The sequence below is a fragment of the Balaenoptera physalus genome (assembly GCF_965194825.1).
Source record: "Balaenoptera physalus genome assembly, chromosome: 2".
Lineage (NCBI taxonomy): Eukaryota > Metazoa > Chordata > Mammalia > Artiodactyla > Balaenopteridae > Balaenoptera > Balaenoptera physalus.
This window is the reverse complement of record NC_138883.1, coordinates 27,772,549-27,795,235: the sequence shown is the minus strand read 5'-3', so window position 1 is coordinate 27,795,235 and position 22,687 is coordinate 27,772,549. Positions and strand designations below refer to the sequence as shown.

Here is a 22,687-nt window from a genome sequence, read left to right as displayed (position 1 = left end):
AATCAATCAATAAATAAATCTTAAAAAAAAAAAAGACTATAGCAAAACAAAATAATTGTTAAAATGAACACATATAATAAAATGATTATAAGTAGTCAAGAATAAGCTACAAGTCTAATTAAGGGGAAAAAAGGATGACATTTTCCTTGCAGTTTTCCAAATCAATATTTGTTTTTCTGCATTCTTTTATTCTCTCTTTAAATTGAGGGGTGGGAGGCGCAGTAGAGAAAGATGGAGTATACTGCCATCTGGTCCTTTTCCCTCAACAACTTTAATTAATCTTTGAGGCTGCCACCTCCATTTACTAAATCACAGGAACTTACCATACATAATTGGTAGCAAAGCTAATTGGAACATAGCTCTTGCTATGACTTTCAGTAATTCTTTTTTTCCAACAGGCACTTTATATATAAGCATGAAACAGGAGGAAATGATTTGCAAGTAACTGGAAAAAGAGATAGTGATATTTAACATTCATATTTCAAACAGTCCCAGGAATGTGACACGTGGCAAGTTCTGCAGTCTTAACTCAGTATCTTTGGGGTTGGAGATACATTGGGAAGGCAAACTGAGATTGCATCTGTGTGTGCCCATTGAGGGAGGATTAGTGATATTAAGACAGAGGCTGTCAATAGTTTGTTCATCCCCTCAACTACTCCCTAATATCAAATAGGAATACCAGGCTCCATGTTTAATGTTACCATTACTTACCCTGGAATGGATAAAGTATTTTCATTAGAAAAGCTTCACCTGGAAAAGGTAATTGTTCTTTAAAAGCTAAAATGAGTGGAAAGGAATTACATAGGGGAATGGGAGAGGTTGAAAAAGGAAAGAGGTCTGAAGAAAATGCAGCAGCTGCAGAGCAAGCAATTAAATGTCACAGGTTCACTTAAATGCCATCTCTTTGATCAATGTTAACTTTCCTACAAGAATTGTGACTTGGTTTGATGATGCCACAACAGGGAGAACTGGGGAAGCCCTCTATTCCCCTTTGGAAAAGAGAAGCTCATCCATATGTGTCTAGGTACTCAAGTACCACTGTTAGAAAAGACCAATAGTAACAGTAGACAAATTTTCCATCTGCATTGTGTTTTACCCACTGCAAAGCATTTTCATACCCATTGTTTTACAAACCACCTCTTTGCCAGCCAGCTACCAAATAGAAAGCTTCTCCAATGCATATTTTTCAGGAACATGTCTCTTGTTCCCATGCTCATAACCTAGGTATGTCCCCAAAGCCTGTAAGCCACATACCTGAGTGTACTTGCGGAAAAACACACCTTGCACTTTCCCAAAAACTTCATAATCCACTGATATCAGGGTGTCCCCTTCTGCCATACTCATGCTCAGACCTGTCAGAGACCATGAAAGCAGAAAAGTAAAGGACTCATTATCCTATTCCCGGGCCCCCAATCCTGAGGCAGAAAGGGTCACACACACACCTCTCCATCGTTAACCACTGTGACCTCTCCCTTACCTTAAGGTGCCAGTACTTCGAAGTAAGCGGTCACGTGTAAGCGCGGGTGTGTGAAGTTAACAGGAAGACACCCGGGCAAGGGAGCCCACAGAGGCCTCTTTTGGGGCAATTACCTGCTTATCCAGTTACCTCCCTACACCCATCCCCGGTCCCGCTCCCTCTCCATCCCTCCCTCTTCCCACGCGAACCTGGCTTCCGCGCCCCTACCAGAATGCCCTCCTATTAATATTTTAGGGCTAATCGAACTGATGGGCACGCCCCGGGGCCCTGTCCCAGGCTCACCCTCCTCGTCCTCCTCTCCGATGGACTACCCCGGAGACCACCAGGCCAAAGGTTCCCCCGGTTGCGTAACCGCCGCGCCCGGTAGCTTAGAACGCGGCTCCTCCTTCGCTGTCTCTCATGCCCATCACCTCCGCCGGCCAATCACGCACGGAGCGCTCAGCCCAGAGCCCGCCCAGAGGGTGGGATTTCGGGACGCCAGTGTCTAGTAGCTCCAGAGCCTCCGATTGGCAGGGGGATCTGTCCAGGGTCTCGGCTACGGTACTGCAGACCGAGCCCTCACCCCACCTCGGTCACTAAGCGCACGCCTTTTTTCATTTTCTCGCGGGGATAAAGACAAAGACGAAGAAACACTTGAGATAAATCCAATCATTCTGTAAATATTTACTGAGAGCCTCTGTGTGCCAGGCACAGTTCTAGGTGGTTGACATACGTTAATGAACAAAAAGGATCCCTGGACCGGAGGAGATTAAATTCTGGAGATAGATGATAAACACTAAACATCATAAACAAACAAACAAACAAACAAATTAAATAGAAGACATACAACTTTTCTGCCCTTTTTCTCAGTTCTCCTCCAATTCTGAGTCATGCCTAAGTCTGGAATTGGTAGCAGCGGAGATAAGTGTATAGGAGGTCCCAGTGGAGGTTATTTCTCCCTCTGTGATTCTGGAAGCGGCCCACCAGAGTCTACATTACTAAGAAAACTACAAACAATGCTTATCTAAAGCAATCAATCCATCAATCACAAACACAAGCAAAATAACCCATAATCACAACTGAATCAGTCAATCTAAGCCAAGTGACCAAGTTGCATGAATTTCTTTTGGAAGAAGGGAATTGTCAAGGGGAGTTGTGGGTGATGATTGTTAAAAATAGGGTCACCTTGCACCTATGGTCAACTAATCTATGACAAAGGAGGCAAAGATATACAATGGAGAAAAGACAGTCTCTTCAATAAGTGGTGCTGGGAAAACTGGACAGCTACATGTAAAACAATGAAATTAGAACACTCCCTAACACCATACACAAAAATGAACTCAAAATGGATTCAAGACCTAAATGTAAGACCAGACACTATAAAACTCTTAGAGGAAAACATAGGAAGAACACTCTTTGACATAAATCACAGCAAGATCTTTTTCCATCCACCTCCTAGAGTAATGGAAATAAAAACAAAAATAAACAAATGGGACCTAATGAAACTTCAAAGCTTTTGCACAGCAAAGGAAACCATAAACAAGACGAAAAGACAACCCTCAGAATGGGAGAAAATATTTGCAAACGAATCAATGGACAAAGGATTAATCTCCAAAATATATAAACAGCTCATTCAGCTCAATATTAAAGAAACAAACAACCCAATCCAAAAATGGGCAGAAGACCTAAATAGACATTTCTCCAAAGAAGACATACAGATGGCCAAGAAGCACATGAAAAGATGCTCAACATCACTAATTATTAGAGAAATGCAAATCAAAACTACGAGGTATCACCTCACACCAATTAGAATGGGCATCATCAGAAAATCTACAAACAACAAATGCTGGAGAGGGTGTGGAGAAAAGGGAACCCTCTTGCACTGTTGGTAGGAATGTAAATTGATACAGCCACTATGGAGAACAATATGGAGGTTCCTTAAAAAACTAAAAATAGATTTACCATATGATCCAGCAATCCCACTTCTGGGCGTATACCCAGAGAAAACCATAATTCAAAAAGACACATGCACCCCAATGTTCATTGCAGCACTATTTACAATAGCCAGGACATGGAAGCAACCTAAATGCCCATCAACAGACGAATGGATACAGAAGTTGTGGTACATATATACAATGGAATATTACTCAGCCATAAAAAGGAACGAAATTGAGTCATTCATTGAGACGTGGATGGATCTAGAGACTGTCATACAGAGTGAAGTGGGTCGGAGGGAGAGAAACAAATATCGTATATTAACGCATGTGTGTGGAACCTAGAAGAATGGTACAGATGAGCCGGTTTGCAGGGCAGAGGTTGAGACACAGATGTGGAGAGCGGACATATGGACACCAAGGGGGGAAAACTGAGGTGGGGTGGGGATGGTGGTGTGCTGAATTGGGTGATCGGGATTGACATGTATACACTGATTTGTATGGGATTGATGATTAATAAGAACCTGCAGTATAAAAAAACAAACAAACAAAACAACTAATACTAAACTTTCATTGGGTTACCTGTATGGAAATATGTTAATATAAATGTTTCAGACATTATGTGAAATTTCTAAAAATCTTATATGTTCTGGTATAATGTTATAAGTCATAATTCTAGTTATTACTTTAAAATGTATATCTCAGAAAAAACTAAATTTCCTTGTCAATTGCCAAAAAAAAAAAATAGGGTCACCTTATAGATAACTAATGAGAACATACTGTATAGCACAGGGAACTCTACTTAATGCACTGTGGTGACCTAAATGGGAAGGAAATCCAAAAAAGAGGGGACATATGTATATGTATAGCTGATTCATTTTGCTGTACAGTAGAAACTAACACAACACTGGAAAGCAACTATACTCCAATAAAAATTAATTTAAAAAAAAAAGTAGGGTCACCTTGAAGGCATTTGAATACAGATACCCTTAAGATTAAGAATGTGTATGAAGGAAAACTGTGGTGTTTATTGTTGCTCTTTGGAGTGCTTGTGTACCTTACATCCCTTCATAACATAAGACTCCATTTGTGAATATGCCAGGTTGGCAGACTTGGCAAGGTGAGATGGCTTTGCAATGGAAGCCATGGAGATTCATTATTCCATTAGTTCCCCACTACAAAGTGAGGATCCAGATGCTGGAGAATCATATAACCTCAGTGCTGGCATTGGGGTGGGAGTGGGGTGGGAAGCTGAACTGAATTGTTACGCTTGGTAATATTTGAAAATAATGCTGAACAGAGTAACTGGCTGATGTTATTTAAAATTTACTTTTAAAAAACTAGTTTCTCTGTAGAATTAACCTATTGAGTATCTACTATGTATATACACTGCAGGATATACAAAGATGGATGGTATATCATCTTTGCCCTCAAAGAGTTTTTTATTTAGTGTAAGGGACAAATACGCGTGCAAATGATGACAATACAATGCACAACATGCTAATTCAATTCCGCAAGCATCCATTGAGAGCTCATCATGAGCCAGCCCTGTGCTATAACAAGGACAGAAAATATTATGAGAACACAAAGGAGCAAAGAGATTCATTCTGGCTGGGAAGACTGGGAAAGCATTCTTGGAGGAACCAACATATTACCCAAGGTTACACAACCACAAACAGTAAGTGATGGAGCTGGGATTTAGTTCCAAGCAGTCTGAGTACAGAACCTACTCCCATGAATGCTATGCTCCGCCACCTCCCAGTACGTGGAGCTTGGAGTAAGGCCACTGAGGTAAGAAAGAGCAAGTAGTCAGGTGTGGCTGGACCAGGGTTTCTCAACCCTGGCTGCACATTAGGACCTTGGGGAAAGCTTTGTAAAATACTGATACCCAGGCCTCACTCCCAGAAATTGCTTTCCAGGTAGTCCTAAAGCACAGCCAAGGTTCAGATGCCCTGGGCTAGCCTCTGGGGAGGCAAGACTGGAAAGGTAGGCTGGACCTAATCTGGCAAGCTGAAATACCATGCTAAGTTACCCGTTTCAACTTTATCCTATAGGTAAAGAAGAAGCCACTGGGTAGGAGAATTATGGGGTCAGAAGTATTCAGGATAATTATTCTGGCAGCAGCCAGAAGGATAGGTTTGGGGAGCAGATGAATAGCAGTTAGGAGAGTGGTGCCATCCCAGTGAGAAGCGAGGAAGAAACTCACCTAGGGTTGTAGAAATGTAAAGGAGGGGACATATATGAGACATCGCAGAGCAACTTCAACAGAGCCTGCTGACCAGTTAGAGAGAGGGGGTGACAAAGTGGGAGGAATAGAAGATAACTGATGCTTTCAGCATGAGAGGGAACACTGGAGAAGTAGATTGGGGAATGCGGAGGTGTTCACAACTTCGTTTTCAGTCATATTGAGTTTGAGGTTCCTGAGGAACATTCATGTGCAAGTGCTACATGGGAATTTGGAAATTTGAGTCCGTAATTAAGGAGAGAGAACTAAGCTAGATATCATTTAAACATAGGTGAGACCTGAAATTTCAGCATTTGGCTGAAATCATTAAGGAAGAGAATGTCTGAAACTACATTTATATGAGAAATACGAGGGCCTTGGAGAACATCTACATTTGGGGGGCAGGTGAGGAAAAGACATAAATGCAAGGACATGAAAGAAGAAACCAAGAAGGCACACAGGAGCAAGTGAGAAGAGAGTTCCAACGGAGAGAAAAATCAATGTCAAATGAGTAGGCCGAAGAAATAGCAGCTTTTGTCTTTAGGGTCATTGGAAGGTCACTGGTAGCCTAGCAGTTAAATATAGCGGACAGAGGGGAACCAGACCACAATGGACTGGACAATGAGGGGGAGTCGAGGAAGTGGGGGCAGGAAATGTACAGTTTTCTATTAAGAAGTGGAGAAGAGGAGAAAGGAATGGGACCCTAAGGTGAAAGGTGTGGTCAAGGGAAATGAGGTTTTTTTGCAGTGCAAAGTTAAGCATATTTTAAAACCACAGAAGAGTGTGTGGATAGATATAACTTGAAGTTATCAAGATGCAGGGGTAAAGTGAGTCAATTCCTGGAGGGTACTGAAAGGGACTAAGTCAAGAGAACTCAAGGAAAGACAAAGATTCTTCTTCCTCATAAACAAGAGGGAAAGAAGTCAAGACGGAGGGAGGCACCCTGGGAAATTCTGCCAGGCTGGAGGGGAGCTTCTGGAGTTGATGACAGGCAAGCCCCATGCTGAGATAATTGGGACCTTGAGAAGAGTGGGAAATGTCTGGAAATGCATACATAGAGAAGGCAGTGGAGAGTCAACTAGGAAAGAAAACAAGGCATAAAAGGACTGCCTTGGAGCACCACCAAGGCATTTCTTTATAACATGTAAAAGCTGTATTATGACATGTTGAAGTATTAACACCGACCACTGCTGTCTGTATTATTTTCCATGTGCATGAATCTTTTAAGTAGTTACAGGGACAAAAGTAAGTTGCCTGTTCCAAAGAGCTTACACAAATGAATTTAAGTATGAAGACAAACTCTCTTCTGATGTTAGCAAGTTATGGAGTATCTTTAGCGCTGAAACCAGGCTATACTGAGCATTTTCGATCTGGTAGTGAACTTTATTATCATTACACTTGTCTGAGTCATTCTTGGGCCCTAAGAAGAGAGGGCCAGAGCTACCACGTGAGAGTAAAACATTATATCAAAATAATTAGATTGGCTACAAAAACTTCCCCCCTTCTGCGTAGCAAAACCTAGCCGAGTTGCTAAAATTTGACGCAAGCTCCAAACTATTTGCGAGGAAAAGCATGGAGAGATAGTATACAGCCGTACCTGGGGCCCGTACAAGGCAGCCGAACGTGCTAAGAAAGGCTATCAGCAGGCCCACTCCCGCTAAGGGGGCAGACACCGGAATCCTGCGGCAGAATGACTTGAGGGCACATCTAGGCGCTCCGTCTTTTGCCAGAGAAGGGCACACCCCAGGATCTGAGACCATCGCTCTGAGAAAAATCCAAGCTCTTTGATGGAGCCCCAGAAAAGCCTCTCCCACCCCATTACCCGTCCCCTAAGGGAAGAGCTGGACGGAGCTGCAGAGTTGGCGGGACACCGGGTCAAGCGACACTCTGGTCGACCGCGCCCGCGCCCGGGGCGGTGCCCGGTGGTGTGCGGACTGCGCTTGCGCACGCCTCACCCACCCACCCACCGTGGAATTCGCGGCGAGGAGGGGCTGGGCGCTCACGCTCTCCCGTCTCCAGGCAACCGGAAAAACAGAGGCTGAGAGCGCCTGCGCGGCCGTCGGTGGAGGGAGGGTGTGAGGTCGGGAAAACTAAGTCCTGGGGTTTCCCCTGAGCAGGAGCTGTCCTCGAGAGCCTCAGGTACGCGGAAGGGCGGGAAGACATGGGGTCAGCACCTCGACCTCCCAAGGGCCCGACAGACTGAAGAGCGAGGGCTTGTCCCCAAAGCGGAGTCTCCAGTAGAGGCTTCCCGGCTGAGCCCTCCGGGACAGAATGCGACTTAGGCGTTCCGGATCTAAAACCCGTGGCGACCAGATCAGGTGGTCCCCGCCTCTCAGATTACAGACCTTCTGCCGTCTGTGCCGTGGGGACTCCTTGGGTGAGGGTTTGCCAGCCAGGCACCTGCTGCAGGCCCTGAGCTGCAGCAGCTGTGCTCTTTGGGGTCAAGCATTGTTCCAGCAGGAGGGAAGCCCCGAGAGCTCTTTGTGCCAGTCACTTACCAATGGGCCGCAGTTTTCTCACCTATAAAATGATGGGGCTAGACTCGGAGTCCTAAGGTCCCTAAATTCGAGTCCTGTAACTCTGAGAGAACCCCTCAGTTTACGGGTGAAGAAACTGGAGCCAGCGAGGGGAAGCTGCTTGTCCTGTGTCACAGGCCTAAAAACTGACTTTCAATCCAATAGCTCTTTCCACCTGCTACGGAGTATGCTGTGTATGGCAGAGGCTGGTACTGATGCAAAGGAAAGCCAGGTGACAGGAACACCTGTATCACATTCCTTTTTCTATCCTCAGGACCTAATAAGCATCCGCAAGACATAATAAGTGTTCACCAAATGTTTATTGAGTGAAAGCTCTGGCAGACCCAGCACCACTGTCCCTAAAAAGTCTAAGGGAAAATGTGGGTAGGACAAATGTAGTAACAGTTTACTTTAGCAGCCGAGGTGAACCTCAGACAAACTCCTCACATATGTCTGGTTTAAATCTCCCCTAGGCTTCAGTCCATGCCCTGAATGGCTGGTCTCCAGTTGGCACTGCCTCTGCCTGTGGGCATTATGCTCCCACATAATAAAACGGAAGCTCCAGAGCTCCACTCAGCTAAGCAAGACCCCTCTGAAAAAGGTGACTCTTCCCAGCGGTCCTCTATGGGGCACCCGAGGAACAATTTCCAGCAGAAGCTTTTGAGCAACCAAGAGCTGACGCTGGATAATCTCTACACTCACCCCAAATGGAACACCTGCACGAAAGCCCGGAGCTACTCCTATCCCCGCTGTGCTGGAATCAGCCAGCAAGATTCAAGAAGCAATCCCCAGGGCCAAGCAAAGTGTTTGTTTTACTCACCAGGCCCTCAATCCCGGTATCCCAAAGCAAATAACCAGGAATTCATCTCCTTTACGAAGAAGCGAGTTGGGGTGGACCGGGCATACCCACTGAAACCTGTGTTTCATCGGAAGCCCCATAGTACAGGTGAGGCTGGCACTGATGGGAACCAGAATGTCTCTCCAAGACCCCCTGAGCCAAGAAAGTTTTCATACAGTAGCTTTGGTTCAAGGAACTGGGTGAATTCATCTGTGGTTGGTACGGTTGCTGCCAGTCAGGAGGACAGGGTCATGGCAAACCCCAACAGGATGGAGTGGACACAGATCCAAAGACTAGAAGCTGCAGGGGAGAGTTTAGAGGAGGAAATCCGCAGAAAAGAGACTCTTCTGAGGGAAAAGCTGAAGAAGACAGAGGAGGAACTCCGAAGGATCCAGAAGGAAAAAGAACAGGCTGAGGAAAATGAAAAAAGAGAGCTACAGAGAATGGTACTCCCCAGGAGGAGAGTTAAAGGCAACAGCAATACCACATACAAACCTATCTTCTCCCCAGAATTCATGTCTGAGGAGGTCTTCAGTAGAGACACGGGAGAGGATGAAACTTGGGGACGGTCTCAAGAAAATTCTAGTCCATTCCAGTTCTCTGATTATGGAATTCAGAAGCTCAAAAGGGAAAGACTGGTGGCAAGCAATAACAACATCCGAGACCGATTCTCAGGGCGATTGAAGGAGACTTTTTCTCAAGCTTCAGAAGCGCCACTCAGTGCTTTGCGGAGGTCCACCAGCAATTCTAGCTCGTCTAGGGCACCACACTCCTCGGGCTCCAGCTGTTCCACTGAAGAGCCAGAACTGGGCGAGTGCAGCCACTGTGGCCGAAAGTTTCTCTTGCTCAGGCTGGAGAGACACTCCAACGTCTGCCGCAGGATGCAGAGTTCCAAGAGGAAAGTGTTTGATTCCTCCAGGGCCCGGGCCAAGGGCACAGAACTAGAGCAGTACTTGAACTGGAAGGGACCAGCCTCAGTCAAGGTAACAAGGGCCTTATGGATTTGCCTTGAGTGGGGATCATTTTAAGAGCCTCTTATATCCTCATCCATTTTCTTTAAAAAAATTTCATGTGTCATATAGGGAGAAAGTGAGAATTAACGTTTGATTTATTGATTACTACTGTGTGCCAGTCACAGTGATGGGAGCTTTTCATATGATCCTCACCACAACCCTGTGAAGATTTCATTATCTTTTATCAGTTCAAAAATCAAGTGTCAGAGAGGTTAACTTGCTTGAGATCACAAACAGTCTTAAATGACAGTCAGCATATAAATCTGGGTCAAAATTACTCCAAAAATCTAGACTTAAAAAATATATGTCCTTTTGATTATAAAAGTAATAAACACTTACTTTAGAAAATTTAAGAGAATGAAAAATATAAAGAAAAATATTATGAAGCATTTCACTACCCTGAGAGAATTCTTCGCTCTCTGCAATATACTCTGCTACCTCCCAAGATTAGGACTTGCTACCACTCCTATAACTGTATCTATTTTTTCAAGATTGGCTAATTTTGATATACCTTCTTAGTAAATACATGAAACACAATTGTTTGGAATTCTTTTTCTCCCCATTTAGAGCGTAAACACCTTAAAGTTAGAGGACTTTATTTTTTAAATAATTTTTATTGGAGTATAGTTGATTTACAATGTTGTGTTAGTTTCAGGTGTACAGCAAAGTGAATCAGTTATACGTATATATATATATATCCACTCTTTTTTAGATTCTTTTCCTATATAGGTCATCACAGAATATTGAGTAGAGTTCCCTGTGCTATACAGTAGGTCCTTGTTAGCTATCTATTTTATTTTTTATTTTTATTTTTTAAAATTTATTCTTGGCTGTGTTGGGTCCTCATTGCTGCGCACGGGCTTTCTCTAGTTGTGGCGAGCAGGGGCTACTCTTCGTTGCGGTGCGCAGTCTTCTCATTGCAGTGGCTTCTCATTGTGGAGCACGGGCTCTAGGCACGCGGGCTTCAGTAGTTGTGGCACGTGGGCTCAGTAGTTGTGGCTCGTGGGCTCTAGAGCGCAGGCTCAGTAGTTGTGGTGCATGGGCTTAGCTGCTCCGTGGCATGTGGGATCTTCCTGGAGCAGGACCCGAACCCGTGTCCCTTGCGTTGGCAGGAGGATTCTTAACCACTGCACCACCCGGGAAGTCCAGTTATCTATCTTATATACAGTAGTGTATATATCTCAATCCCAATCTCCCAATTTATTCCCCCCCAGCACTCCCTCCTGGCAACCACAGTCAGTTCCCTATGTCTGTGACTCTATCTCTGTTCTGGAAACAAGCTCATTTGTACCATTTTTTTTTTTTTTTTAGATTCCACATATAAGTGATATCATATGATATTTGTCTTTCTCCGTCTGACTTACTTCACTCAGTATGACAATCTCCAGGTCCATCCATGTTGCTGCAAATGGCATTATTTCATTCTTTTTTATAGCTGAGTAATATTCCATTGTGTATATGTACCACATCTTCTTTATCCACTCCTCTGCTGATGTACATTTAGGTTGCTTCCATGTCTTGGCTACTGTAAATAGTGCTGCTATGAACATTGGGGTGCATGTATCTTTTTGAATTATGGTTTTCTCCAGATATATGCTCAGAAGTGGGATTGCTGGATTAGAGGACTTCATCTTTGGTGAACATTCCTAGATGCAGAAAAATGTTGTAAAAAGTGACTTTGAGACACTTCCATACATTTGGGGGAACTTCATAGGCACATTTGGACAGTCAGATCTGGAGAAGATTGTCTGGTGAAGCTTCTACCACCTTGTCAAGGTTATAACACTGGGGTTGTAAATGAGTGTTTCTCAAAGTGTGGCATGCTGACATGCATTTTTTATTTCAGTAATTGTAATGTGTATTAGAAAAGTAAAACATAGTAAGCCCTTGATTTCTAGGAATCATGAATTTAAAGAAAAATAGTAAGGGGGATGAAGTGAAAGTGGTATGCAAATGATCAAAATGTGGGAAAGCCTAGACCACATGATTTCAAAGCCCCGTCCAGCTCTGAGTCTCGTAAACTATGAGAGTGTTATTCTATTTTCATTTCCTTCCAACCCTCCCACTGCCACGCTAGCACCTCTTGTCCATTAGCACTTTACAGTTTACGTGTGTATTTACGGGGCCTTTAAAAACTCACGCTTATGTGGTGGCTGTTAAGAGAAGTCTTTTGCAGTTAGTTATTTCTTTCAGTACGATATGGGAGAGCACTACAAGAAAGTCCTTTCCATGTTTAGCGACCATCTCCCTGAAATCCGGTTTCCAACGAGAAGTCAACATTTTGCCCTTGCAGATAATGATATGATCATCAGTTTCTGTTCTTTCCTGTTTTCTTTCTGGTCAACCCAATAATCCACTGGGGTATTCTCTGTCCCACTATAGTGGTTTATTTCTGGCCAGAACCTAAAAGAATCTTGTGTTTCTTAAATTCCCAAATACAGTAGCAATAAAGCAAAAAAAAATAATAAAATAAAATAAAGGGTTTCTGAGATCAGATGCCCTAGCTTTGTGGAAACTAGTTTGAGGAAATATGTTGCATTGAGGACATCAAGGCAGAAAGGATCTGGATTGAGATGGACTCCTCTCCTTGGACTGTCCCAAGTTCTATTCCAAAGCTTTGTGCCTTTGTAAGCTGAGTGGTTTGTGTCTCTCTGTTATTCCTTCAGTGTACTTGCAAGAACAGGTGATTTTTCTTTTATCCTTTAATATTCACATAACTTCCAGCAGACTCATACTCTTGTCTCTCTACTAGACCTTATGTATTTGAGCATAGAGACTATATCTTTGTGCTTTGTGATTAATAAGTGGTAATTGAATAAACTTCAATACAATGAAGAATTAAAGTATAAGTATCATATAGCTGAGGAACTTTCCCCTAATTCAATTCTAAAGGTTCCTAGATACCATCTCTAACACTCTGATTCTCTTGCCTTGTCTGTTTCAGTAAGATTTTCCTGATGGATCCTTCCTTTTCCTTTGATAACAACTCTTCCTATATTCATCACCAAGCAGCTACTTGCTTGCTTTCTTTTTTCTTCTTTTTAAAATTAATTTTATTTTCATCTAAGCAGTATTTGAATACATTTAAAAAATCATGTAGTACTAAGTGACCTATAATGCAGATCAACAGTATTTTGCCTCATCCCTCTCTGGCCCCTCATCTAGCTCCCACAGGCAGTTCTGATAGATGACTCTTCTGGTATGCATTTCCATATTTCTAAATAATATACTTATTTGCTTGATTTATCAATTTTGCACATTATCCGTTGACCTCCTCTTATGGACACTCTGGGTTCATATCCCCTCTCCTCCCACTTTTCTCCTTCCCTTATCCTTCCATTGTAGTGAAATCACAGTTTTGGGTTAAACCAGTAGTCAGCTATTTATGTGATAATAACCACATAAATTTTGTTCACTGCTGAGTGAACAGATTCTGCCCCTGCCCACATGCACCCAGAGTTAATAATTGACCCATGTTTTAATTTGCTTGGTTTCCTACATACCTAACTCTATTTTTTTCCCCCTGAATGATCTGCCCAGTATCAGACACCTGTTAATGTTTTTCTGTCAGTTTGACTTTTTTTTTATTCTGGAACCTCCATCCCACCATTCTTTTTCTTCCTGCTCCAGTCCAGACTGGTTCTTCTCCAGGCCTGGTGCAGACCTGTTGTTTGGAACTTCTCTCTGCTTCTCTCCTGTTTCCAGCATCCTGTGTCTTCCTTTTTCTTGCTTTACTCTTTGCTTTGCTGAAGCTTTATTAAGAAAGGCGCATGGGAGGCATATTTTTTGTCTTGGGATGAATTAAAATATCTATATAATAGCTTTATTTTTGATTGATGAATTGGCCAGGTAGAGAATTCTAGCTGGAAAATTATTTTATGTTAGAACTTTTATGGCATTTCCCCACTAGCTTTTAGCATCCAATGTTACTGTTGAGAAATCTAATACCATTTTGATTTCTGCTCCATTATATGAAACCTATAGATTTTTTTCATTTTCTTAAAGCTTATAGGATTCTCTCTTTATTCTGAAATTCTACAATGATCGTGTTGGATAGTGGGTAGGCCATTTCAGTCTCAAGGGTAGTGATATTTATCTCTAGGAATGTTTATTGTCTTCTTTCTTTAATAATTTCCTCCTTGTGCTTTCTGTTTTTGGAACTCCTGTTAGTCAGTGTTGGACTTTCTAGATTGACTTCCTAATTTTCTAATCTTTTCTACTTTCCATCTTGATCCTTTTTCCCATTCTACGTAACTTTTCTGACATTATTTTACAACAGTTCTATTTTTATTTTTAGCTATCACAGAATTAATTTATAATAGTTCTTTCTGGTTCTCTCATTCCTTTTTCATAGTATATATATTCTTGTTCCATAGATAAAATCTCTTCTAACACTCCTTGTTGATATTATGATTTTCTGTAAAAAAATTTCTTCTGCTACCTGCCTTGTTGCTACTTCCTGAGTGTGTATGCATGTGTGTTCGTGTACTTGTTTGGTCTCTTCCTTGTTAGAGCTTTACTGACTGTCCGTTCATATTTAAGCTTAAGTGGGGCTTGTTGACTGAGGGCTTTCATATTAGGGTTATCAAACAGTGAGCCTTTTAATTGGGGTCCCTCAGAATCAGCATCTCACCTTTTCTCTCAACTGCTTGGTGCATCCAGAGAACTCTTGCCTCCTATGAGGGTACCTGTGTCTGGTACTCTGGGAGCTGAGTCGGGGAAGGAAGCTGACAGTTAATTCCACAATACATTGTGTACACTTGCCCTTAATCTCCATTTTCAGCCCCTAGATTAACCCTGTTCTCCACTGTGCCTAGATGTCCTGAGTCTGAAACCTGTCTGGTTCAATTTCTCCAGAGAGGGTGCTGGAAGTGTTGGACACTTGGATGTGCAAGGTGGAGAGGAGCCCTGGGAGCCAACCTGTTCTCCGCCCTGTACCTCCCCCTTCCCACTACCTGTATTTCCAAGCACTGAGCCTCTCAGGGGTTCTGCTGGGAAATACGGCTTGCCTCTCAGTACTATCCGCCTTTGCAGGCCCTTAGTTTAAGTCAGCGGTCCCCAGACTTTTTGGCACCAGGGACCGGTTTCGTGGAAGACTATTTTTCCACGGATGGGGCAGGGAGGGGGATGGTTCAGGCGGTAACGCGAGTGATGGGGGAGCAGCAGATGCAGCTCCGCTTGCTCGCTCGCCCGCCACTCACCTCCTCCTGTGTGGCCCGGTTCCTAACAGGTGGCGGACCAGAACCAGTCTGCAGCCCCGGGGGCGTTGGGCGTCGGCTGGTTTAAGTGCCTCCACTCTGGCAAGTCAGTTATCATTGTTGCTTCTTTCCTGTTCTCTTTGACCTTAATTTCCTGTCATTCTAACGGAGACTCAGGAAGGGGATGAGATAGACACCAAGTTAAATGATCAGTCTTCCTTCAACTTACAGGCTGAACCTCCTTGGAAGAGCAACTGGAAACAGAAGCACGAATCTTTCATCCGTACCCTCCGTCAGGCTCGAGAGGTCCAGCAGGTAATTGCCAAGGGTGGAAACCCCTCCGACCTGCCTCCCATCCTGCCTGCAGAAAATCCAGACTATATTCAGTGTCCTCACTGTAGCCGCCACTTTGCTCCCAAGGTGGCAGAGTGGCACATTCCTAAGTGTAAGACCATCAAGAACCGCCCTCTGCCTCCAAGGAAGCACTGCAGTTGAGCAGACAGCAGTGGAAACCTCCTCGATAGTCCAGAAGGCTCTGCTTCTCTTCAGCAGTAAATGGGAGTAGAATAATTTGATGCAGAGCAGAAAGAACTACAACTTTTACATCTCCCAGGTCTGCCTGCAGAGCTGAAATCGGTGAAGAGACAGAAACCCATTGCTAAGCAGCAGGAGGCAACAGGAAGCCTCAGCTTCCCACTAAATCACCGCCTCCGGCTGGTGTGCCTCATGTCATTGCCCTAAGAACTGATGGGTGAGGACACGTAAGAGTAGCGAGTAGGCTACATTAAAGCTCTCTTCTTGCAAGCCTGATTGTGGTTTGTGCTAGTTAAGTGCCTGCATTTGCTGTGCCTTCTTGCCGCGGCCTCTACATGTATGTCTATGGCTTCTGTTAACTCCTCTTGTTCTTGCAAGAAGTTGGCTCGTTGGTATCAGAGGATCATGGTATCTTATAAAAAATACAGTTTTGCTGTAAGGCAAATGACCTCCCCAATACATGGTCCTGGCCAAAAGTCAATACAAGTATGGAAGGTTCAGGCGCCAGTATGTCCTAAACCCTCCCCATGTTGTACTGTGTAATAAAGGGAACCTCATCTTTATGTACAATACTTTACAGGGTAGGGATGGGGGAAAGCACACTATGTCTCTGTAGTTGTTCCTTCCTAATGGATTTCATATGTCCAAAAAAAAAAAAAAAAAAAAAAGAAGGAAGGAACTTCAGTTTCAGCTATTGCTAGCACTCTGCTTTCAAATCAGGTTGGTTTAACGACTTTTAAAATGAAGCAGCAAAATGTACCATCAAAGCAACCTGGGACATTCTGGTGTCACATGTCCCTGCTGATCACATCACAGTAAACTTCTATTCTAGAAACTAAACTTTGAAGGAAAAGATACCAGATCTAAAATTTTCTCTGGGCAGAATCGTGCCTACTGCAAGTAACCTTCATAATTAGGCCCTCAATAAATGGGTTTGGGGAATTTAAAATTAAACAAATAATAAAATGAGTGAGTCTTAGACTTGTCAAATGGGAGAAGTGATGTGATAAGGTAATGTCTGATGGGGGAGATATCAGTTCAGGTAGGATGAAGCTAACACAACAGATCTGAAATACTAGTAAGATTACTGTCCTGAGAGCATCACTCAAATTGTTAGTTTAAAACACTGGAGAAAAATCACCTAACCTGACCTGGGCAAAGGAGGCTGTGCAGACCACAAAACCACATTTACTAAACTACAGATGGCCACTCACTCTTGTTCCATTTCCTCTGCAGCTTCTGCTCAGTGGCTGGGCTAACAGATCAGACCAATTTGATATGCAAGTTTAAGGCTTTAGCTGTGAAGCTGCTAGACACTAGGCTAAAAAAAATCATGTTTCAAAAAACAGCATATATTGCTTTATGCTCTTCATAACTGTTACAAAGAAAGAGAGGTATCACATAATAGGGCTTTTGATTGGTCATTTAAAGAAAACTCAGAGAGACAGTGGATATTTAACCCAATATATACATTCTCCAGTCAAGTTTAATGAGGTACCCACTTTAAGTTTCAGACTTGATGGTAAAAGCAATAGGTGACTAGAATGAGTGGTGGCCAAGGTCACACAGTGGTAGCCTGTGGACTGCTTTGCCCCGCAGGTATGTTTTATTTGACTGACATAGTATTAAAAATATAATCCGACATTAAAAAATTGGGATATGGAGCATCTTTTGAAAAACTGCAAGTTCTGGAAACCCTGGGCCTGCAACCCTATATAGCACCAACTGAGTGGGGTTTAGAATCAGTTGCTCCTTCCAGATGGGGTGGAGCACGCAGATCACCACAGCCCTGCCTGGCGTGCTTCACTTATTTGCCTTGCCTGCCTGGTCTGGAACCCCTGGATGGTTATAAAGGTCACAGACCAGGGGCCTCCAGGGAGAACAATTGTTGTGTGTGTGGGGAGTGCTTTCTTATGCTGCTAGAGGAACAAACGTCAATGCCATAGTGTTCCCTTTGATCTCAACATGTTTAGGCCTTTGATTATATCAGGAATATCTATTAGCCTTTTAAATTTAGCTTGATCGGATCTTTGGGAAGAAGAACCTTTTTCTATCTACGTCTCTTCCTAGATAGCAGAGGATGACAGAGAATAAATAAATGCTGCTTGTTAATGTCCGTGTGTTATACTACTTTATCCAAGAACCTTTAGTGCAAGTAGATGCTATAAATTTTAAAGTTCAAAAGGTTGAGCAATGAGAAAAAATCTTACGGTGAAACTCACTTTGTTAAAAAGTATATGCAGTGTATTGAATGCAGCACAGCACCTTTGGCCAACATTTGCTTTAGGTCATCAGTTTGTCACTTTTCACAACTACACAGGAGGTAGCAGAGATGTGATAGTGTTTTTCTCCCTAATGTTCGTAATTCTGTGAGGTTTAGTGATCAGCATGTTTATTTCCATAGTTAATCATTGAAGCAATAAATGATTTTTTTGCTTTGTGGCAGGAAGGAACTTGTTTCGTAGTCCTGACTACAGCCCACTCTGCCCTGACACCATCATGAATAATATTTCTTTGGAGGCCCAAGGATGCTCATTTGAAATAATTCATTTACAATACATCCTTGCACCAGAGTTGTTCTATTACGAATGTTTCCAAATATACGGCAAAATCAAATGAAATGTGAGTTAAGTCTGCTCTTGCTCTAAACTTCAGTGAAATGTTCAGCCAAGAGAAGTTACAACTTGGCTATGCCAGGGAGACCAAATACAGTTCAGCCTTTGTGAGGGAAAACAGTTTTACAAACATAAACCGGCAGTATCACTTGAAAAAGCCCACTGTGGAGATAAGTACAAGACATGACCCTTCCTCTTTTAATGGCTCATCTTTTTCTCCTTCTGCATTTTAAGCACTATATTTTAGAAGTTTTGGGGGACAAAAAGTTGTAGCAGCAAAAATGATTCTATTAGTAAGAAAAAGAAACTGGCAAGAAGCAAAGATTATTTCTGTGCAAATGTCCCTTGCATTGTTTCTGTTACAAGACCATTTATTTCTTTATTTATAAAAAGACTCACTGAATCAAAAATTCACGAAGGCCTAGAGTCTGCGTGTTTTATCCCCAGTGACTAAGGTCCATGCGTAGGCTCACTGAGGCATAGCACTGATTGAGAGTTTAAATGTTTATTTGAAACAGAAATGTCAAACCACTCCACCCTCAACCTTTCAAACATCTGGCTAACAATAAGCTAATTCTTCAGCAACAATGTCAGAGCAGAGGGGTAACTCGGGTTATACTATAACTCAAAAGCAATACTACTGGAAAACTTAAAACACCTAGCACTACATAAAGAAAAGTAGGACGCAATTTAAGAGAATTAGCTACAGAAAACCATTCAAAGGCATTTCTGCTGCCTCACCTTTTACTTTTTATCTGATGCATGGCTACCACCTTTGAACTGGTTTCTGTTTGCGTAGGTTTTTGGTGGGAAAAATCATATGGCTATCCCAGGCACAATTTGGGAAAGTGCAAATTGTCTCTAAGGCACAGAACTTAGATTCTCAGCCAGATTAACAGCAAACCTAGACTTCCCAAGGGAACATGCTAGAGAAAACGACCCCAGCGTTCCACTGCTAGAGAGTGACTTCCCCTCCGGACCAAGAGCCCAGCTCTCACCCTCCCTTCAGTGCTCACTTTCATCCCATAGTCTCAGCAACGTGCCCATGTTCCTCGGTTCCATGGCAGAAGCAATACTCATGATTAACACCCAAAATGACCCTGCCTCTCAGGCCTGCTGAGATGGTGAGCATGAGGGATACAGGAACGTGAAAGGCCAGTCAGTCCTTAAAAAAAAAAAAAAAATCAAAGTTGCATTTACATGATGAATCAAAACCCATTGTTAGGGTTTGTTGCAAACCCCAAGTCCCCAGAACTTGCAACTTTAATCCAGGGTTGGCCCCTTCCCTTATTTTAAGAAAAGGCTTCAGTGATTACATTAGTACCATTGTACTAGGCTTCCCAGAATTGAGAAAACAATGGGAATATTAAACCAAAGAAGATCCCATTGAATAGAGTTGCCCATCCCCAGCTGAGGGGTTTTCCCGGAGCAGCAGCCTTTACACCACCAGTTTTAGGGAAATGGCAAAATTTCCATTGCACAGGTCCTTCCAAAATATTAAATAGATATCAAACATTCATTTTTTGGTTGGGGAAAATGAAACAAAAATTAATTTAGCTCTTTCTAGGGAGGTAGAATATGAGACTCATCAAGGCAGCTCCTGTGACTCAAAATACTAAAGGCTAGGTGGAAACACAATGCTCACATCCTTAAGTAAAGCCATCAAACGTTTCTAGGACACTTTCTCTCTTTGGGAAAGCTAGCTTGCTCCTGTCTGCAAGGACATGAAGACACGGGGATCGGAAGGGAGCTCTCAGCCAAATTCCTCTCACTTGGCAGGCTCCTCCTGTTCTGCTAGGCTTCAGGGACTGCCTGGTCTGGGGGCTGGCTTTGGGCCGCTCAAGTAGGAAAGATGATACAGATTCACTGATATGGCTTCATAAAACACCAAAAGGGGAAACATACTGACTAGACATACAGAAAGGGAGCGGTTGGGGCTGCTGATGTCAAGATTAGAACCCTAAGAGCCATGAAGGCAGAGGCACAAGAAGTCTTCTCAGGGGCAGAAGACTCAGTCACTCTTGGCCCTCTCGAAGACACCGAGTAGAGGCAGCTGAAGCAGGACCTCCCCTCACGGTTTCCTCTGAAGTCCATTCCTACTGCCCCACGGACTCAATTCTCTACGAGATGCCTCATCTCTCAGAGGAATCTTCCAAAGCTAGGAAATCCCACCCTGCGTTGGCCACAGCCTGACACTCCTGCTGTGTGACGAGGAGGGACCTACCCTTCTTTCTCTACTCCTCACTGAAGAAGTCTCACTCAACCCTCAGAGGAAAAGCAATCTAAGCCCACTGCTCCTCCTCAAGCATTTAGCTGCACAAAATAATTGAACTTTCTGAAAACAAGCCGGAGATTGACTCCACCAGACATGCTTTCCTGGACTAAGGCTCCTGAGAGGGCTTAGAACACTTCACCACTCTCCAGATGACCCTGGATGGGCCACACCTGGTTCCAGCCCACTCCAGCTTTACACTTTAACCTCCTCCACCCAGAGGTGCAATGCCTGGTGTTGAATTCCCAAGGCAGCTTCCAATTAATGGTGAAAATGGTAAGTGGGATGTAAGCTGCTACCAGCAAAATTAAGGTAAGCGTTGTGTCTCCTCTTCAAAGGTGGGATCACCAGATGAGGTACAGAGCTGCTGTTGCTATGGCAGTCACTGAGGACAAAGCCAGGGCCATGGGGCCCTTCCATTCTCCAACACAAAACCACTCCTAGATCCTATCTAATAGGCAATGCTACTCTCCAAGTGTACATGGAAAGTGCTTCAGAGCCTCCGCCGCCCGCTCCTTGTCTGCAAGTGAACGAAGCCAGGAAAGCGCTCTCTGCGTTCAGTAAGTGTGCTGTGAAGGTCTTTGGATTCCAGTTTCCTGGAGGCTATACAGGCTCAGGAGACTAGAGGCTGGGTCTACAGGAGTCTGTTCCCAGGAGGCACCAGGAATCTGAATCTAAATCAGGCTTTGGATCCATTTCCATCTCTTCCTTTGCTGTCTGAGTTCCTTTGGAATGCATCCCCACCTGTCCAGATAAAACACAGGTCCAGGTTAACAACATTGCCACCTAGTTACAGCATTTCAGGACTAGATTTTCAATGCCGACCTCTAAGAATGTGTAGCCATGGTTTTATGAGGAGCTCATACTACTACCTTAATAATAGGACCTTAGATAAAGTCCACACTTGTACATTTGTTGCAGGTAGGGTGACCAAGTGTCGTGGTTTGCCCAGGACTGCAGGATTTTCTGGGATGCAGAACTCTTCAGTTTTAGAACTCAAACAGCCCTAGGCAAAACAATCCTCCTCCCTCCTACAGCTGCCAATCACTCCATGCTTACTTCAAGTGTGTATATTACTTTCCAAAGTACTTTCATAGACATTATTTCATTTAATCCTCAAAACAACCATACAACAACTATTTTCTTCTTTCACGTGAGAACCAGGGCTCAGAGAAACGAAGTAATTTGTCCAAACACATAAACCTGGTAAATGGCAAAGCCAAGGTTGACAGTATTTCCCTAACCTAGTTCACTCTATATAGAGCAATACTATGGCCCTTTAAAAACGACGCAAGCAGCATCACCGGTGAAGTATTTTTACCAAAAATGTTTAACTTGAACCTAATCAAGCCTTAAGTCTAACTTCCAGTTCACAGAAATGACAGGGTGACAGAAGAATAAGATAAGCAATGTCTCAGGAAAATAAGGCATATCCAGAATGTAGGACATTCTGTTAAACTGACCCTGTTTCTTCAACAAACCAATGCCATGGAAATTTTTTTAAAAAACGGGGGTAGATGACAACAACAATAATCCAAAAAGAAATGCACAAGACTTCTAAGAAATGATAAAACTTTATGTAAGAACATAAAGGAAGACTTGAATAAATAACTATTCAAGGCTGGGAAGACTCAGCATTACAGACATGTCAACTCTACTCAAATAAAGATACAATTCAAAGCAAATCTAATAAATTCCAATATAAATACCAAAGGGAGTTTTAAGAAACTTCACATTTGAGGAATTCTAAGATTCATATAGAAGAAGCAATGTGCAAAAATAGCCAATGTAACCCCGGAAAAGAACAAAAAGGAGCACAGGACTTTCCTTACTGGGAATCAAGACATTCAAAACTCTAGTATTTTATTTATTTTTTTTTTTTAAATTTATTTATTTATTTATTTATTTTTGGCTGTGTTGGGTCTTCGTTGCTGCGCGTGGGCTTTCTCTAGTTGCGGCGAGTGGGGTCTACTCTTCCTTGCAGTGCGTGGGCTTCTCATTGCAGTGGCTTCTCTTGTTGTGGAGCACGGGCTCTAGGCACACGGGCTTCAGTAGTTGTGGCACGCGGGCTCAGTAGTTGTGGCTCG

The 22,687-nt window shown here is 43.2% G+C and overlaps 3 protein-coding genes across 9 annotated transcripts in view; 1 reads left to right on the top strand and 2 right to left on the bottom strand.

Moving 5' to 3' along the window:
• The window catches only part of LOC309655822 (acylphosphatase-1), a 44,059-nt gene extending 36,519 nt beyond the window's left edge, over positions 1–7,540 (bottom strand). The window contains exons 1-2 of one of the 5 annotated variants that reach the window (XM_082451530.1): positions 7,212–7,540; positions 1,255–1,352 (exon numbers count right to left, since the gene is read on the bottom strand). In XM_082451530.1, the coding sequence (XP_082307656.1) occupies positions 1,255–1,352; positions 7,212–7,374 (261 nt within the window). In that variant the 5' untranslated portion in view covers positions 7,375–7,540. Of the gene's footprint in view, positions 1–1,254; positions 1,353–1,665; positions 2,091–7,211 lie in introns of those variants that run through there. The other 4 variants (XM_082451534.1, XM_082451532.1, XM_082451533.1 and 1 more) reach the window with 4 other exon arrangements.
• A 95-nt stretch (positions 7,541–7,635) lies between these two features.
• Positions 7,636–19,552, top strand: ZC2HC1C (zinc finger C2HC-type containing 1C). 2 transcript variants are annotated; one of them, XM_082451711.1, is made up of 3 exons: positions 7,636–7,753; positions 8,604–9,951; positions 15,411–19,552. In XM_082451711.1, the coding sequence occupies exons 2-3, from the start codon at positions 8,623–8,625 to the stop codon at positions 15,672–15,674; spliced, it is 1,593 nt and encodes a 530-aa protein (XP_082307837.1). In that variant the 5' UTR covers positions 7,636–7,753; positions 8,604–8,622; the 3' UTR covers positions 15,675–19,552. The 2 variants fall into 2 exon arrangements, with proteins under 2 accessions (XP_082307837.1, XP_082307838.1); XM_082451712.1 differs by lacking the exon at positions 7,636–7,753 and having other exon boundaries at positions 7,775–9,951.
• The window catches only part of NEK9 (NIMA related kinase 9), a 36,741-nt gene continuing 32,871 nt past the window's right edge, over positions 18,818–22,687 (bottom strand). For both annotated transcript variants that reach the window (XM_082451578.1, XM_082451579.1), the window contains exon 22: positions 18,818–21,344. In XM_082451578.1, the coding sequence (XP_082307704.1) occupies positions 21,222–21,344 (123 nt within the window). In that variant the 3' untranslated portion in view covers positions 18,818–21,221. The remainder of the gene's footprint in view (positions 21,345–22,687) is intronic.

What these genes read in the sequence shown, in the direction of transcription:
- ZC2HC1C (XM_082451711.1), top strand. Translation starts at nt 8,623, where the DNA reads ATGGCTGGTCTCCAGTTGGCACTGCCTCTGCCTGTGGGCATTATGCTC. An exon ending in AGGGACCAGCCTCAGTCAAG is followed by an intron (nt 9,952 to 15,410) that starts GTAACAAGGGCC and finishes TTCAACTTACAG; the next exon opens with GCTGAACCTCCTTGGAAGAG.